The 18,702-nt window shown below is 44.5% G+C and overlaps 1 protein-coding gene and 1 non-coding gene across 2 annotated transcripts in view; both read right to left on the bottom strand.

The window, feature by feature from the left end:
* Nucleotides 1-15,592, bottom strand: part of kirrel1a (kirre like nephrin family adhesion molecule 1a) — a 37,182-nt gene extending 21,590 nt beyond the window's left edge. Inside the window, exons 1-2 of the mRNA XM_078276144.1 lie at nt 15,297-15,592; nt 938-1,087 (exon numbers count right to left, since the gene is read on the bottom strand). Of these exons, the coding sequence (XP_078132270.1) occupies nt 938-1,087; nt 15,297-15,342 (196 nt within the window). The 5' untranslated portion in view covers nt 15,343-15,592. The remainder of the gene's footprint in view (nt 1-937; nt 1,088-15,296) is intronic.
* Nucleotides 15,593-18,050: 2,458 nt separating this feature from the next.
* On the bottom strand, nt 18,051-18,124 carry trnar-ucu (transfer RNA arginine (anticodon UCU)). Its single transcript has one exon. It is a non-coding gene; the product is annotated as a tRNA-Arg (tRNA).
* Between the last annotated feature and the right edge of the window lie 578 nt (nt 18,125-18,702).

The raw sequence follows: 18,702 nt of genomic DNA, 5'->3' as shown, positions 1-18,702 counted from the left end.
ATTCAAAACTTTAAATTGTTTAAAAAAGTCAATCTGACTGAAAGAGACAATTACAACTGTTAATCGCAATTATTTCTGAGACCATTAATTGTACCGCAAAATTTTGAATTGTTACAGCTCTACCGAGGACGCAGTGTGGCCGACTGAAATATGTAATGTGGTTGCCTTTTACACTCTGTCATCTCGACGTCTCACCCTTCCCTTTTGAGATCGGTAGCACCGTCTCATACAAGATGGCTTAGAGGGATTATTTTTAACTTGAAGATTGAAAGAAAATGTAATTTACATTAAAGGGGAAGGCAAATAAATTTAAATTAGGCCTTTTCTTACCTATTACAACCTAACTCAAATAACAGACTGGGATAGTTCATAACCTCCATCCTGGTTTGGAGCAACACTGTAACAGTCCAACTAAGAGTTATTTTGATGATGAGTCAAAACCTTTGAATTGAAAATGTTTTATTTATTCACTTCTTTTCTTGTTTGTGTCCATTTAAATGAGGTTGTTGTATGTCTGTTGTGCATTTATTTGTGCTTGATGTCACGGTTTTGGTCATCTTGGGAGGATGCTTGAGGAGGAAATCAGGGGTGGGATGGGGATTATACTAGAATTATTTCATATGTTGATTTTGTGATTTAAACTGCACATTTCCAATAAACATACGTTTATGTCTTCCCTCTGCACTCTGAAATGTGTCATATCAAGTTAAACAAGTAAATGGTGAGCCGTCTTCGCAATTGTGGTTTAAAGACTTAAAAGAGTACCAGAAAGAACTCAAGGCATTCACAACATTTCCACAGCTTTAAACATGCAGCAAGAAATGTTGCCTGTCAGCAACTCCAATCCAAAAGTATCAGCATCAGCTTTGAAAAAGCCATCTTAGTCACATGCTGAACAGAGTGAAGGAAGCCTGAGAGAGGCTGTACGATGTCTCACCCTGGAGGTCCTCTCCGATGCCCAGAGCCAAGCCATCTTTGGTCCACTGAACAATGCCTGAGTAGTTGAAGACAACACAGGACAGGATCACCCTCTGGCCCCGCACCACCGACTGGTCTGCCGGCTCCTGAGAGAACCTCGCTGTCCACACTGGAGAGAAAGATAGAGAATTGGAATTGGGAGAAAGGGAGGGTTAAGTTAGGGACTTTCTCTTGTTTTTGTTTTTTTTACTGTGTACACTCTGCCGGCAAGCTACTGTAAAATCATCCCAACCACACAGCATATTATTGTATCTGTGGTTTTATGGTTAATTGATTGAAAACTGCATTCCCCTGGCAGAAATGGAATGCCATCTTTGATCCCACGTTGGCTTGCAGCCATTAACAAAATACCATGGAAAGACGGAGGTGTCAAAGAAGAGGGAATCAGAACAGAGTTAGAGAAGAGGAAGAAAGAGAATGAAAGAAGACGAAGAGGTGGTTTAACGCTGACTCAGTAGAGAAGCGCTGGGAGATCAAACAGGCAACTTCAGCCATAGGGTTTCTCACACCCCTTTTTCTTCTGCTAGCTCCAGACCTTTATTTCTTCAAAACTCTCTGGCCCTCCCTCTGTTTCTCCCTTCTTCATTCCTCCCTATGAGTCATCTCCCAGGCTTCCACTCCACAACCAAAACTACAGTGGCTGTCATTGTCTACTACACTCTCTCCCTTCAGTCTGTAGTCCACTCTTACAGCAGATTGACCAGCGGCGTGCTGGCCCACCGACCGACTGTCTAATATGTGGGGAATAACCAGAAGAGAAAAAAAAACAAACCCTCTGCTATTGTTTCACGCTGTATGATGACAAGTTGTAATTAGCTATCCCTTGAAGACATGACACCCGTACAATAGAGGAGAGGCGATCACCGTGGAGGATTTGCATCTCGCTTTAAATTTTCATTCTTTCCATTCTGTCTCTCGCTTCCATTTCTCTCCCCTCTCCCACTTGTTATTTCAAGGAATCTTGTACTGTGGATCATTAACCCAATGCTGTGTAGTACACCCTCTTCATCCTCTGCCATTACCCCTCTCCTTCCATTCTCTCTCTATAATGTTGTATGTCCTTTATCCAAATTGCTTTGCTTCACTCTGTGCTTTTCCCCCTATATGTATGCATCCCCACTCGCCTCCTTCACTTTGTACATCTATAATGCTGTCTATGAATGTCCTTTTGCCTGCACTGATTTTCCTCTACCTCTCCTCCACTGTATGGGCCTCCTTCTTTCTATATACATATATAATGCTGTATATGTCCTTTTACCCATAATGCTTTCTATTTCTGTGTCCCTCCTCCTCGCTGGTTGGAAGGGGGTTAGAGGCGGACTGTCACAACTCATTTATCACATTAAATATCAGCCCTCCAGCACTTTCTTTCTCCCTCTCTTTCTCATTCCCCGTCTCTCTCTTCTCTCACTTTTTTCCCTCACTTCCTTTTCTTCACCTCCTACCATTTACATCTCTCCTTCTCACTTGTGTCTCCACTTTTTTATCCCCCCCCCCCCGCGCGCCCCGTACCATTTCCGGTACACTCCCTCTCTCATTCCCTCACACATTCTCCCTCTGAGCCCTCCAGCTCTTTTCTGAAGGTTCCCATCTCTCTCACTATTTTTTTAACAACTGCCATATGCCTCTGCACCCCACCTACTGCCTCCTCTCATCATGACCCTCGGTCCCTATCGCTCACGTTTCCCCTCTCTTTCATATACACAGACACGCACTCTCCCCCTATCATGTCAGATTTTATGTGATTTGCAGTGGTACAATATGCCTGATAATACAAAAGAACCCGGTCATGCGAAAAAGATTTCCTTACCAATCATAACAATGGCTTCTGACAATGCAGCACATTAATATTCTGAAGATAAAGGAGATGTGCGAGGATACACAGCGAAAAGGGAATCAGATGCACACGGAGATCTGAGACACGCATACCTAGAATAATTTTGTACTGAACCAAAAATAATAATAATAGCGGACCGTAATTTGCTCCCTGAGGAACACCCAAATGAACTGGAATAAACAAAGCAAACATTAGAGCAACAATGATTGGCTATGAAAAGTTGGGAAGTAAAAGTCGTGTCATAAGTCAAAGAAGCCTTCAACTGTAAACACTGAGAAAAGGCACCACAAGAATGCATGTTTTCACCAGCCACCAACCACCATAGCTCAACGAAATGCCTTAGTTACTGTAAAAGATTTTTCAAAGAAAGAAGAAAATGATGACTGTATTGAGGTAATTAAGAAACTACTAACTATATACTTGCAATACAAAGTCAGTATAATTATTACATAAGGAATTAGGAACTGGTTAGTTAATTTCACTTATTTCATATTTTCTCAATCGTCCTCTTACTATGGGGGATGGGGTCCAACATGAACATATCATTTTCTGTTAAAGTTGGAATACTTTTTGGTCATTTAGAAAGTAGAAATTCACCGGTTTGAAGTGAGCAGGGCTCAGTTGGAAATAATTAATAAATAATGATACTTAAGAAGGTTTCCATCAAATGGTTTAGCGCAAAACCACTTCAAGCAAGCGTAAAAAAACAAACATTTTTGCGCAATTGAGGAAGTTTTATAGAAATTGTTGTTTCCATCCAGCCTTTCTAATGTGATACTTCTAAATGTGCATAACGATCCGTTAATGGAAACACGGCTACTGAAAACAGCTGTCTGCTGCTGTTGAAAACATGTTGCCAGCTGTGAAAACCAACAAAGTTAGCTGAAAGGTGCTAAAAAGCTCCACGGATCTGAGAGGGACCGCATAGTCTGCATAGGAGGATCATTTATAATCAGCAAGATATACTAACAAACTAACATTATAAACAAAAGGTCATTCTCGAGAGTATAGATTTGTGCTTTAATTTCTTGTATGCACCCTAATTTGATACAACTCACATCCATCTAATCGCAATTACTGGAATGTACAGTGTGGATTTATACCATCTTAAAAAGCATAACAAGCCTTTTTCTCAGATATACATGGGTGTAAAGAGAGTTTAGCTGGGTTTAAACTACCACGCAACCTTGACAGTAGCCCGAGGGCAAGCAAATCCTTTCCTCCACCACCTCAGATATGTTAGCTGGAGGTATTCCCTCAACTGCCTCAGTAAACCACAAACATAATCCAAACTGAATACTCCTGAGTGGAGGCTACACAATCTGCAGCGAAAAAAACACCCATGCAAAGGGCTGAGGACTGAAAACACTGACTCATTTAAACATGTGCTCATCGCCTTCTGATTTCCATATTACCCAGTTGTCACTTGTCAACATGACGAGTATGTGCTTGTGTGCGTGTGTGTCTAACGAAGGAAATCTACATGCAGCGAGCAGTCAGAGCAAAGGCAGGACAAGAAAGTGTATGCGAGGGAGCTTGTATTCTTTCATTATGTGGGTTATGCTGCAGTGACAAATTTAGAGTGTGTCCTGATTTCCTTGAGTCACTGATCCCCAAGATACCACCGGGAGACTCCAAGCACCCTGTCCGCACACCAACGCCACGGTCGCAAAGAGCTGCGACCATGACCACATGTACTGGGACGCGCGCACACACACACACACACACACACACACACACACACACACACAAACAAAAACAGGCGCTACAGATGACCTAACCTTCACCACATGGGCTAACCATTTCCCGTCAACACAAACAAAACCACAGCCCCAAACATATAATCCACACGTACAAGGCGGTTTCCAGAACATGGATTAAACCACGACTGGGGCTAAACCGTCAAGCCAGCAGAGCATCTCCATCTCCATTGGGAAATGGTCTTTGGTTTAGTCTAGGATTAAGTACAGCCCTAGTCAAAGTTTGGAAAGGGATTAGGGTTAAACTGGAGCCTAGGACAACAGCCCCTGCAGACACTGGGACACCAACCTCGGCTTGTCAAAGCAGACACAAAGCCAAAGGCGAGCACGCACAGCTTGGCCGGGTGACTCACCAAAAGCATGGCCACACGCCGCCATAGTATGAACCACCACAGCAATTTAGCCCAAGAGCACCTCTCGCACCATGCGATGGTGTTTTAATAGCAAGGTAATGAAGCGTCAATTTGTTGCTGAGAAGTACTGAAAGGGTATATGCATGCATAAAGATGTTCGGAGCTATTTTTGGTATGGGTGCTGCTCATGTGGCCTGCATTTCTTAATTTGCCACACACCCTGCTGTTAGGTGGCGAATGTCAAAGCTTGCTTTACAGCATTTAGATGCAGGCTGGCCTCGCCTCTGTCTGTCTATGGGACAGGAGACGAGTGATGCCATGCCATAGAGGGTTCTGGGAAAAGGTTCACTGAAGGCATTCAGTCTCATTAAATCAGATGCTATTAAGTAAAAAGGCATTTGTATGGATTGTTATGCTTCGATCTAATTATCTTTGTGTCTGGCCCTCCCTGTACCCCTCTGTACCCCTCTAACAAAGTCCCCCTGCCTTCCTCTCCCTCGCTCCTCTCCAGCCAATCCCGCGCTTCGGCTGGATCACAGACTTGCGTCACCATAGCAACAGCTGACGTGTAAAGTAACTGCCCAAAAAAAAAAAAAAGTTTTCTGTGCAAGCGTGTCTGTGAGCGCACACGCGTATGTGCATCTGTGTGTCTGATGAAATCCTCCCCAGTGCTTGGTACACCCATTTTTTGGAAAAAAACATTTTTCAATGACCTCATCCTCCCTCCACCTATCCAATTAATAGTCAGGCGGCCGCACTGGTCTCTCATTATTTCATCTCTTTCACCCAACCACCACCCCCCCCGCCCCCACCCCTTCACTGTTAGTCAATCTGTTCTAAATTGATTTTGTTATCTGTCTAATTCCATATCGCCGCTGCGGGTGGCCGATGTGTTAGTGTTATGGAGGGGCTGCCTGACAATGAGATGCAGGAATAGGGGAACAAAGAGACGGCGAGGTCCATAGACAGAGCTGTGAAGTGTAACGGAGGAGGATGACATCATTGTTTCAGGACAAAGTTGCAGCCATAGGAGTCATGCGGCACTGACTTTGCCCTCGCTGTTTTCTGAATATTACTGTACACACATCTGGGTGCCAGTCCATCAGTCAGTCTGTGCACTGACGGATGTGTGCGTTTTATTTTCATTATGGATTCATCCATAATGAAAATAATCATTACTTGAAAATAGTGGAAAAACTCCCATTGCAATTTCACAGTTATTTAACACTACAGTTTCATAACGTTCCATTTAACAGTGATATATAAAACACAGAAAACCCTAAAAGGAAATGCTTGTGAAAGGATTTTAAGTTTTATCATAATTGTTGTCAATTAATGTTATAACTAATCAATAAATCAACCAATCATTTCAACTCTAAACTCTATACACGTAGTTAGGGCTGGGCGATATGGAGAAAATCAAATATCACAATATTTTTAACCAAATACCTCGATATCGATACCGCAACGATATTGTAGTGTTGACTATTGGTGCTTTCACAAAATATTTACACAATGAGATTTTTGATAAATAATCATCAGTAATGTGGATATAATGACTAAGTGGGTGAAGGCAAATAATAGAACAGTTACAACAGTCTGGTAAGTTCAGAAAATGACATCACTTTACTGTAATGCAGCCTTTAAAACCAGGAAAAGACAACACTTATGCCATATTACGATATCCTAAATCTAAGACGATATCTAGTCTCATATCACGATATCGATATAATATCGATATATTGCCCAGCTCTACATGTAGTATGCATGCAGTATGCAGTTCCTGCCTGTGTTTATGTGGCTGTGGGAACTCTACCACCTGTGCCTGCCTTCTCTCAACAACATGGCCGCCTGGCAGGACAGCCATAATAACCCCGTAACCATGGTGAAGGCGCTATAGGAAGTAACGAGAGACATACATTAGATGGATTGGAGCGGGGAGTGAAAGGAGGCGACCCACTGAGCCCACTGACACCGTCTCACTCAAACACAAAGGTGACTCCTGGAGGTGGGGACGGAGCAGAGGGAAGATCAGGGCCGAGGGGAGAAAGATCCAGAAAGAGAAAGACACCGACTCGTTCCTTTGTTTGCCGCATTGTCTGCCTGCTCGCTCCCTTCCTCTGTCACCTTACCTTGCCGTCCTCCCCCTTACTAGCAGTCAGCGACCTCTCTCTTTCTTCATCTCTTTTGTGGCCTTGCCCCCTTCTCATTGCCTATTCACTTCCTTTTGTCCGGCAGGCATCTACTCAGAAATGATCACTCCCCCTTCGTCCCTCCGCCGACCACCTCATTCCCTTCTTGGGCTACCTTTCCACCTTTAAGCATATCTGCTTCTTTTTCCCTCCATCACTCCTCCCTCTCATTCCTTCTCTCCATTACTATCAAAATGGTTGCTGTGGAAACAGGTTTATTTGAAAATGGCGGGAGGAAAATTATGCCTGCGCTTTGTCTATCCATTTTGAACGTGAGCACATATGCTCCTGTCAAGGTGTGCACAACACTCATTTTCTATAAATGTGTGTTGTGTGTGTGTGTGTGTGTGTGTGTGTGTGTGTGTGTGTGTGTGTGTGTGTGTGCCACCCCTCTGAGGCTCCCCTCACACGCGCATTTCACATCTCAAGAGCTTTATTTGTACCAAACCTCATTGTTACCATAGCTACAGCCAGTGAGGACCACTGACACAATGACAGACACTGTGGCCATGGCAACCCCCAGGATCAGTAGTGGGTATTAATATGATAATTCACGGACGAGGCATCTGACACATTACGGGCAACATGAATGTACTCAAGCGCTGGAAAGCCGGCCCGTCGCTGGTAATCCACGAGCCTTTGTGCGGCCAACATGCCGTGCGGCTGACAAAGAATACTCTGCTGTAACCAAGGGTGACCAGAACTAACAATAGCCGTCCTCTGGATAAGCTTGGACAAGGGGATACATACATTTCAAGCTGCTTCTCTCTGCAGTAGTGTGCTGTGTAGCTTGTAGCGCAAGGGGGTCGCCACACAATTCAACCGGCACAATCAATATCATAATGAATCAATAATGGCAAAAGGCAGTAGTTCCCCATTGATTTGTTCCTAAATCCACTCTGTCTCTAAATGCCACGTGATCCAGCACGTAAACATCCGCACCATCAGCTGTGACAGCTTTCAGATGGTCCGCCGATCCACTTACACGTTACAGTACGGCATGGGGATGGAATCCAGCAGGACTATTTTACGAGCAGCGTCCCATCGATAAATCACCTCCTCCAAGGTCTGCTTTAATTCAATCCAGTGTAATCTCATTTTATTGGTATGTACTGTAGCTTCGTGCAATGTCATCTGTCACAAACCATCCAATAAAAGCCCGGAGCCTTGACCTCCTAGAGCGACGTAATATTCGTACGGAGCCCCTCGCCAGTACTGTCATCAGTTCATACTGTCACTTTGAAGAGGAGGCTTCTTTGTTGATAGCAAACACACTTAAAGACTAGAAAACAAAGTGAGCTGGGGGTGTAAATAAATCTGGGTTGAGCATTGTAGACTGTTACATTTTAAAGCCTTTGGATTCGACAAATACAGCTTGTAGCGTGGACTTGGTCTGGTGCTGTTGTTCACAGTTTGGGCTGGGAAATTTAAATATACAGTGAGATTTTCAATATTATGATACTTTGTGTTTGTCCCTTTCCTGTTTCAACATGACAAAGCCAGCTCCATAAAGAAATGGTTTCCCATTGCCGGGTATCAGCACTTAACACATTTAAGGTATCGACCAAAATAACCCAGTACAAGTAGTAAGTAGTATCGAAATTTTCAAACCATACCTGCACTCGGTCCTTTTTTGTACCCAGATCTAGAAAGAAAATGACTATTTGTATGGTTTTGCTCGCAGCCAATCACCGCAAGCGTTCTTAGATTTAATGTGACGTGTGATTGGCCTACTACCGGCCTACTACCAGCCACAACCCATACAGCCTGTGGTGTGGTGAAGTCGAGCGACTGTATTTGACGAACTGTGTTGGCAGTTCAGCGTGCCGAGATGCTTCCATTAACACGATGGATATCGAATGAAGCAGATTTAGGTATCAAATGAAGTACTGGTATTGGTACTTGTATTGTCATTTTTTAAACGATACCAGCCATACAACTGCGAGCCAGGTCCTATCACCCAACATCAGTGTTGGACCTCACTAATGCTCTGATTGCTCAATCTGTGCAAATACCTGCAGCTAGGTTCCAAAATCTTGTGGAAAGCCTGAAACCTGAAAGCCTGGTACAGCGGAATATGATTGCCTATGGTCTACATATTTTCGGGCCATGTAGAAGTATCTTTCATCAACTACACATGACAAGATGTAAACTAGGTAAAGCCTAATCTGGAACTAAAAGCACGCGTACACTGAGTTAACTTAAGCCCTGAGGGTATATTAGTTTGACAGTGGCAGTCTTGGACAAAATAATGCATCTGCACAAAATGGTTTTAATGACTGGACTTCAAAGCCATTAATGATGACTACTATTAAGAGATGGCTCGCTCATTACTCATAGTCGGCAACAATTTAGCCTGCAGGCTGTTATATTACATGATGACGAGGGGACGGCGAGCGTTTGCCGTACTGTAGTAACCGATTTAGTTGGACGGCTGACCCTAATGTTGTTATCGTAGAGGGAAGATGGATGGAGCGAGTCGAATCTCTCCGATTCTCGGCCCTGTCCCTGTAGAGGAGCACAAAACTGGGAGAGCGGAGAAATTAAGTGACATCATCAGAGTCAGCCACATTCCTGCGGAGGGAGGGGGCGAGGAGGAGGAGGGGGGGGAGACGAAGAAGGAGGAGGAGAATGTCCCAAAACTTTTGAGGTTACAGGACCGACCTACCCCCTCCCCCATCCCCTTAGACACACGCTCGCACACAAATGCATCCATTCTCCCTCCCTCTACTTGTGTGTGCACATGTTTTCCAGTGCACGTTTGTGTGTGTGTGTGTGTGTGTGTGTGTGTGTGTGTGTGTGTGTGTGTGTTACAGTACATGGGCTCCTCTTCCTCATCATGCGCTCCCTGTTTTAACTAATGTGCTTCTCCTCCTGTCCCCTCCCCCCCACACTCATACCACCCCCTCCCCTCTTCTCTTTCTCTCTCCACCGACCAGAGGAATGCAAGAACCACATCTGGAACTTATTAGAGAGCAAGAGAGAGAGAGAGAGAGAGGGGGTAGATGGAAAGAGAAGGAGAAGTAATGGTGTGTGGGGGGGAGGAGGAGAAGAAAAAAAGAGTCAGATTGGAGAAGAAAAAAAATAAATAAAAAAAAGTCCAGGAGGGGACAGAAAGAGAGAAAAGAATGAACTTTGGTAAGCAAGAAAACGACTCATGCTGGGAGAGCAAGCCAAAGAAGCGAAGAAAGCAAGTTAACAGCAACACCGATTGATGCCAATTAACCTGGGATGGGGACGGGGGCAAGGGAAGGGCTCAGCTGGCACCTCAGATGTGGCTTCAACCACTCCAAATTCCAGCGCAAATGTAGCCTTTGAACCGGCCTGGACCATATTCTGTCTGAATGAGCAGCTTCACTGTCCCCACTGAGGAGGCAGTCAGGCCTGAGTAATAGTCCCTTTCTCTCTGCCGCTGGCCTCCCGACCACTCCTCCTCCTCCTTGGTCCTCGTCCCTCTCTCCTGGCTTGCTTTTCTTTTTATCCAGCACACCCTCCTCCCACACTACAATACTGCCCCCACCCCACCACCTTTAAAACAAACCAAAAGAAGTCTAATCTAATCACTCTCTATCAGGCTTCACCCACCTGCCCCGCAAGACTACCCCTCTTTGTCCCCCTCCTTCTCTCCCACTTCTCACCCCAAAACAACTTTTCTGCAACCCCCCCCCCCCCCCCCCCCCCCCTCCCTCCCCCATCACCCCAAATTGGTCCTCGCTGCAGAATGTGGCCGAGCAGTTACAGGGAAAACAAGGCCAATAGATTCAGTCAGATGTGATAAAGTGTTCCTCTCTTGCTCGGGGGACTCTGCATAAAGAAACACTTTTAAGGGGACGTGTGTGTGTGTGTGTGTGTGTGTGTGTGTGTGTGTGTGTGTGTGTGTGTTTCCTTCGTCATTTTATAACTTGGATGCCCCCCCCGGCTTGTCGAACACAATCAGATTATGGGGGCCTTTAAATCCTGGGGCTCCACTGTAGAGGAACGTGTAGCCATTTGAGGGTGCTCAAAGGAAATGTGTACATTTCTTTTTTTTCCAGGAGCCTCTTCAAAAAGCATTAGAGGACACTGTCCAGAGGAATGATCTTAAACAAACATATCATACTGAGAGGAGCCATCACCGTGTCACACATTGACAAACACCCGCCGGGACAGAAACACCAAGAATTTGTTGATTGAATGGAACCCAATGGAGAACAACAGGCGTGTACGTACATTATAACATCACAGGCTCCATTGCCAGATTGAGCTTTACAACTGGTTCAGTGATTGCATTCAGTGGCTGATGTCAATTAGAGATGCTTTTCGGGAAAACAGGCTTCATTCAGATCCAGAAGAGAGAGAGAAAAGAAAAAAAAAAACATGACCCGAATTTGCACATTAACGGTAGGATGCCTCCCTCCAGAGCCGTATCTCGCTCGCTGGGATCAAAATTAAAAACACACTTCTGCCTCGCTACATATGTCTCTCCAGATCTACACTCGGGAGCCGGGAAAGGGTTCAGCACAGCACCCACATTAATGGTTTCGTTAGCCTTGAAACCACGGCAGAACACTTAAATAGTTCTATAAATAATAATCCACAAGATCGTCTCATTGGAGAATGTTGACAGGTTTGAGTTCCTATAGGTGGCACTTTTTTTTCTTCATCAGCTACAGTAGCTACTACCGCTCATGTTAAATGTATCATAAAGATTATCTGAGCAGAAACTAGTGCTCCCAAGTAGAGCTGGGCGACATGGAGAAAATCAAATATCACGATATTTGTGACCAAATACCTCGATATCGATACCGCAACGATATTGTAGTGTTGACTATTGGTGCTGTCACAAAACATTTACACAATGAGATTTTTGATAAATAATCATCAGTAATGTGGGTATAATGACTGAGTGGGTAAAAAGGCAAATAATAGAACAGCTGGAACAGTCTGGTAAGTTCAGAAAATGACATCACTTTACTGTAATGCAGCCTTTAAAACCAGGAAATGATTAACACTTATGTGACGTCATATCACGATATTACGATATCCAAAATCTAAGATGATGTCTAGTCTCATATCACGATATCAATATAATATCAATATACTGCCCAGCTCTACTCCCAAGTGCAGTTTTAGTGGTCATTACATCCCACTATGTCTCCATTGTTTTGGAACCAATACTAAGTGGTTCCATTTCTCCAGATCTGCATGAGCTTAATGACAACGGAGGTCTCGGTTCGTTGGATTAGCTCAAGCTAGTTCTTTTATTTATTGTGAAAACGTAAAAGACATTACTTGCTGTGTTATGGAGGATTTGTTTTATCCAGCAGCATCGCACAGAGAGTGGGAAAATTGGAATTTATTTCGATGAAAATGTCTCCGAGAATTCCTGGCACGAATGCATCAAATGCTGTTAATCAGCTGGTTTTAACAGAGTGTTTTAGTATCGCAATGGATTCTTTATGAGGCTTTCCCAATTCTTCCTTGTAATTTGAACTATTACAGCCCACTTTGAGTCATTAACATCACATGAGAGGTAGTAGGAATACAACTTTGCTGAGCAAACAACCCTTGAGCAACCCTTCTTTTTTCTGGGTGTAAAACAGCCCCTTAAACGTGTTTGACTCTTCCATTATCGGATTAGTTGACTTTGCTGAGCACAACACAGGAATCTGTCTGAGGTCTGTATGCTTCACAGCTCGGCTGTGTGATTCAGGGCCTGAGCGTACAGCACAGGCAGCGGCTCGTGGCCTCTGTCCGCACAAAAGGACAGAGGCTGACAAATGGCGCACCTGCACCGGAGCCTTTGTCCGAGTCAGCACTTGAGCCGAGCGTCTGGGCTATAGGTGCAGCGCTGCAGGCCCGGCCTTCAAGGCTCTCCTGCTCATTAGGAAGTTAAAGGCGCGTGTTTGCGATGATTGATTATGCAGTAACATTTAACAGCTGCATTGATGGCGGCGCTTGCTTGGGACTTATGATCAAGTTGGTACGTAGATATACGAAGCTGGGATCCTAAATCAATCACTCCAGTGGTGTGGCTGCTAGTAGAGATATATACTGAATCGAAATCACTTAAGAAACATTTGGATTCACAAACGCTTTAATTAGCTGCTCGACTAATAATAACCTTGCAATCATTGGCACTACTAGGCAATTACATGTGGGCAAATTGCAGCCTATGAAATTCTGTTTTACTTGTCTAATGAAGAGATAAGAGTCTGGGTGCTCTTAAGAAAAAAAAGCTCCCAACCCTAACGCAAGTATTATCTCTTTTGAGGTGCTAATCTTTTCAGCTCTCTCTGGGTTAGGTTTGCTCCTCGCACCCAAATCCAAAAAACCACAGCGCAACATTTGAGACCGTACATTTATTACACCATTTGAAATCTTACTAAACTAAATGCAGCCCCATTTGCAGCCTGCTAATCTCGTCTTCGGGAAACCCCTTTGAGAGCAAATGTCTTTGTGTTTGAGAGCCCAACATGGAGTTATAACGGATTACACAGTTGTAACAGTGCAACAGCAGACAATAGGACGCATGGTTTCCCACATGTAAATAGGCTGTGTGTGTGTTTCTTGTTTATGCACATCTGCAAGTGTTACTGAGCTAGTCATGTAGACTGAACAGTTTATGAGTGGACAAACAGGGCAACAGCATGTGACGAGGGGTCTCGATGGAGAGAGAAGGGGGGTGGCCTGTGTGTGTTTGTGTGCTGCGACGATTGCCACATTGTGTCCTATGTGGATTCACGGAGCGCCTGATTTGTCGATGAAAAAGGAGCCTACTGTGTATAGATTGTGGTGTGCTTGCGTGAACCTTCGACAACACACTATGGGTGGATGCTGAGCACGGCAAGCCTGGCTGAGCGATAAAAAGCCTGGCAGACACGGTGACATCATCCCTTTCCATACCTTCCCTTCCCCGAACACGCCCCCTACCTATGATGAAGTAGTGGAGTGGCCGGCCAGCCGCCAGCAATGCACGCTCCCGGTCAGCCAAGGTAGACAATAGAGGGGGGGTGGTTTGCTGTGGCTGTGTGGCCACGGCGACACACATATATGCCTCGATCAAACAGGTAGCTTATAAAAAAAATAAAAATAACAACCATCCTTCTACTTCAGCCTCCTGTCTCCCAGCAACTCGGCTACAGCTGTGATTATCATAAGCCAATAGACTACCTGGCACCCCACAGGTACGGAGGGGGAGCAGATGCATGGGCACTGCTGCAGCTGCTATACTGCACACGCCTCATTGTGCTCTTGAACTGCACAGAGAGGGTGAAAACGGGCTTTGTGTCAAGCACACAGGTAGGACACAAGGACAGGAGCAGCAGAGGGGCGGTGTGTGTGTGTGTGTGTGTGTGTGTGTGTGTGTGTGTGTGTGTGTGTGTGTGTGTGTGTGCCACCCCTCCATTCTCTGAGGCTCCCCTCACACGCGCATTTCACATCTCAAGAGCTTGATTTGTACCAAACCTATGTTACAGACATTGTTACCACAGCTACAGCCAGTAGACGACCACTGACACAATGACAGACACTGTGGCCATGGCAACCCCCAGGATCAGTACAGGGGCTGGTAGCAGTGGTCTCATTGACTGACAAGCCATTCAGATGCGATAGCAGTGTGGAAGTGCTGCTGGCATGTAGAGCAGCGCTGGTCAATCACTGTCATTCCCGTCACGTCCTCGGCGCCTCACCACGGCCCGGGCTGTCTGAATATAACGCCAGCGCGGGTTCGTCATGTATGCAAAAGGTCATTAAGGCCGGTGGGCGCGCGTCATGTTCAAGTTGGACGAACGCACGCGCACACAAGGAACGCATGTATTCGCACAAGTATAGAGGCGCGCGACAATGGTCATATTTAAAAAAAAAAAAACTAAAATAAAATAAAAATGTGTGGTGATCCATTGCTGCGGTGCGGACACGCAGACACACACGCGCTCACACGTAGCTGCACGTGCACGCACACGCGCACACACACGCCTAAGGTGATCCATTGCTGCGGTTCATAAGGAAATGCTATGAAATCATGTTATGTGCCTTTCTCTTTTTCTCCCTGACACACACACACACACACACACTTCTGAAGGAATGCTAAAGGTGGGCTCTGTCTCTTTTAAAGCCTCTGTAGTTTCACACAATATTCAATTTAAACATTATTTGCCGTGTATGATGCGCTAAAAAGAGAGAAATGCAGTCTTACCAGTTTGAAAACTCAACACCAAACTCAGGAGCAGCAGCCTCTGCATGGTTCAGCCGACCAATAAGTCCGTTATTGGCTCAAACCTCCGTGAGGAAAGCATCAAAAAGCGGGAGTTTACTGACTTTATTAATAATTATACAAATAGCAATAATCCTCCGGCGTCGTCCCTCCTCGTTTGTCCCCTGACTCGGCTTGGACTTGCTCAGCTTTTACACCATTTCACTGCTTTTTTCCCCCCCTCTCTCCTCTTCTTTGCTCTCCAGCGACAGTCCGTTTTCTACTCTACACACTGAGGCGGGAAGCTAGCACCAATGACACGACAAACTTCCGGTCATTTTCTTCAAAGTTAAACCCACATCGACGATGATTATACATAAGTAGAGAATTTTAAGTAATTACAATCAGTAAATCATAGATAGCCCAGTAATAAATTATCAATAAATGTGGTACTCATATAAAAAATACATAATACTTTTGTTCTAGATCCTATTCACAGTGTGCATATTGTGTTTCAGAGGTTGAATTAACAGCGTAGGTTTTTTTCTTTAAAATCGAGAATATTTCCTTCAAAATAAAAGCCTGTCCTAAAACCAAGTTCTTCCGAAGTACAAGGATGACATCAGCGTGCACAGTGACCTACTGTGTAACCCAGAATCTCTTCTGGCAATTGTCCTTATTCGGACCTTTTTTTTTTGGAGGCATAGCTGTTAACTCACTTAGCCTACCTGACAAATAAAATAAAAGTTCACCCAACGTGACCACGCTTTACTTCCGATGTTGTCCTCGCCGTAATCTCTCTGACTTGACGTCATATTCTCGTTAACGGGGCATTCCTCTCTCTCTCTCTCTCTCTCTCTCTCTCTCTCTCTCTCTCCCTCTCTCTCTCTCTCTCTCTCTCCCTCTCTCTCTCTCACGTCAGCGGCAGCACTACAGCACTGCCCCCTTTTTTCTCTCCCTCTGGATCTTGTACAGGCCAACAGTGGCAAAAAAAAAAGAATACATCATGAAATAAAAAGACTAACCAGCTTAGAAAGGTATAATAATTGTTGACACATTTGCTGAGGTCGGGACTGCTTGGTTTAACTGTTGTTCACACTATGCCAATTCTGGACAGCCTACCTTATAACTTCCCTCTAACCCTACCCACCTAATGTTATCATCTATATTTAAGAATGATGCGGATGTTACATTTAAAATGTAAATATAGTGTAGTGATCCACACACACACACACACACACACACACACACACACACACACACACACACACACACATACATAGTGCGTCTCACTATTTTTGTGGGGACCCGTCATTGACATAATGCATTCCCTAGCCCCCTACCCTAACTTTAACCCTTACCCTCACCCTAACCATAACCTAATTCTAACCCTAATCCTAAAACCAAGTCTTAACCCTCAAACAACTTGTTTAAACTTGTGGGGTCCAGTATTTTGGCCCAACGAAGCTGTCGGGACCCCACAAGTATACTGGACTCCCGGTTTTTGAACCCCACGAATATAGTTAAACAAACACACACACACACACACACACACACACAGGTAAAATAAAAGCACTATAGTTAAAATATTAGAGGAGATCGCTTTTTGCTGTAAGTAGGGCATTATGGGAAACAAATCAGCTACTGTAGGAATATTCAAAGACACCATTACTGGTGACTATTTAATGGAATAAGGCAGTGATGTCATGTCACTATGATGAAACAGCCCGAACACATGATGAGTAAACAGACAATGACATGTCCTCATTCCTGTCACATAATGTAGGCTACAGATTTTGGTGACGGTTTTCCCGTGATACTGTAGCTGTCACAGCTCAGTGGGTCTGCACACAGTGAGCCGGCTCCTCTCGTCTCAGACCAGGGCAAAGGGGGTGGGGACATACTGATACTGGAGCGCCCCCTTGCGTCCTAAACCCAGGATGACCCTGCATGGTCTCCTGAGCACAACTGGAGCAAGGATCCCAAAATATCTGCGCGCACAAGGGATTGAGATGTAATCCTGATGAGAGATGTGAACTGTTCTAACTCATCTTTTTTTATATATATATTTACAACACAGGCTATTTGGTTTTGATGCACCTTTAATGCCGGACAAAAGCCTGCAGGGGGGCTGTGAATAAGAATCCATATGTAAAGGTATTATGAATGGTTCATGAAGAACTTGGGTCGTTTGGGGAAAATAGCCTATGATATATTAGTCTAAATGTTTTATAATTTCATATTTTTTTGTGTGAGGTTATAAATACTAGGTTGTAATTGTGATTATGGACATAGGCTACTGAAAAAAAATACATTTAGCACACGGTCAAATGTTAAGGTTTTTAGATATAAGATATAGCCATTTTACTACTGTTAATATGTCAAATGTCTTTTTTTCGGGAGAGATCTAGCTCAAAAAGCAGAATTAAGATAAGAAAAAAATGCAATGTAAAAAACACAAGGGTTTTAAGGACATTTAAAAGCAAATGTATGTATGGATCATATGAGTAGACTGAATCCATAGGCCTACTAGGAATGTTTCCGCTATTATAGTATGATTCCGCTATGAGAGTAATGATTCATGCATAGAAGGAGAGGGATGGGAGAGTGTTCCAATTTAGTCAGGACAACTCACATTATTGCACGGACAGTGATTATCGACTATTACAGCATAATAATCTGCAACCAAAAACATCATCATCGTTTCCATCTGCTAAAAATGACCGCAGGTCTGCCAGCGTGGCATACAGAGTGACTCATCTCTGCCGGGACTCGAACCCGGAGCCTCTGGATTAGAAGTCCAGCGCGCTATTCCATTGCGCCACAGAGACTGCGCCAGGATAACTCGGGCCTGGCACGGTTTACATACATCTATATCCTCTCACATTGCTGCTCTCTGCATCCTCGCAGCATCAGGACCAGTCTGAGCCGACATGTTGGCTATGCCGGGGGTCGACCACCAGAGGGCGCTGCTGCTACACGCTGATGTGGGCAAGTCCCTCAGAGGTGAGTCAGGTTAGCTGTGGTTAGCTGGCGTCCAACAGGAAGTCTAGAGCGCGGGTTGTTATAAAATAAAAGTCGCCGTCACTGCGTTATTTGCGTGTTAATATGTCTACGTAAAGAGGCTTCGATTTTGAAAGTGCGCCACCATAAATCCTGTTTCATGCGAGCTAACTTGACGCTCGTCGCTCAAATAGCCTTAATAGAGCCACAATGGTGCCTACCGGAGCTTTCTTTTCCCCGTGTTCACACTGAAACATGAATTAGGCTATAGCTAGCCGGCGTTTTTTTTTTTTTTTTAACGGATTTAGAAACGAAGCGAAACAGACCAGGTTCAAGATAGCCGGTGCTTGCAGCCATTTTGAACCAATCCACAGAGGAAGAAAAAAATTCTAATTATGGAATAACA

Source organism: Sander vitreus, chromosome 19 (assembly GCF_031162955.1).
Source record: "Sander vitreus isolate 19-12246 chromosome 19, sanVit1, whole genome shotgun sequence".
Taxonomy (NCBI): Eukaryota; Metazoa; Chordata; class Actinopteri; order Perciformes; family Percidae; genus Sander; species Sander vitreus.
This window is presented reverse-complemented; position numbering and strand designations above follow the sequence as displayed.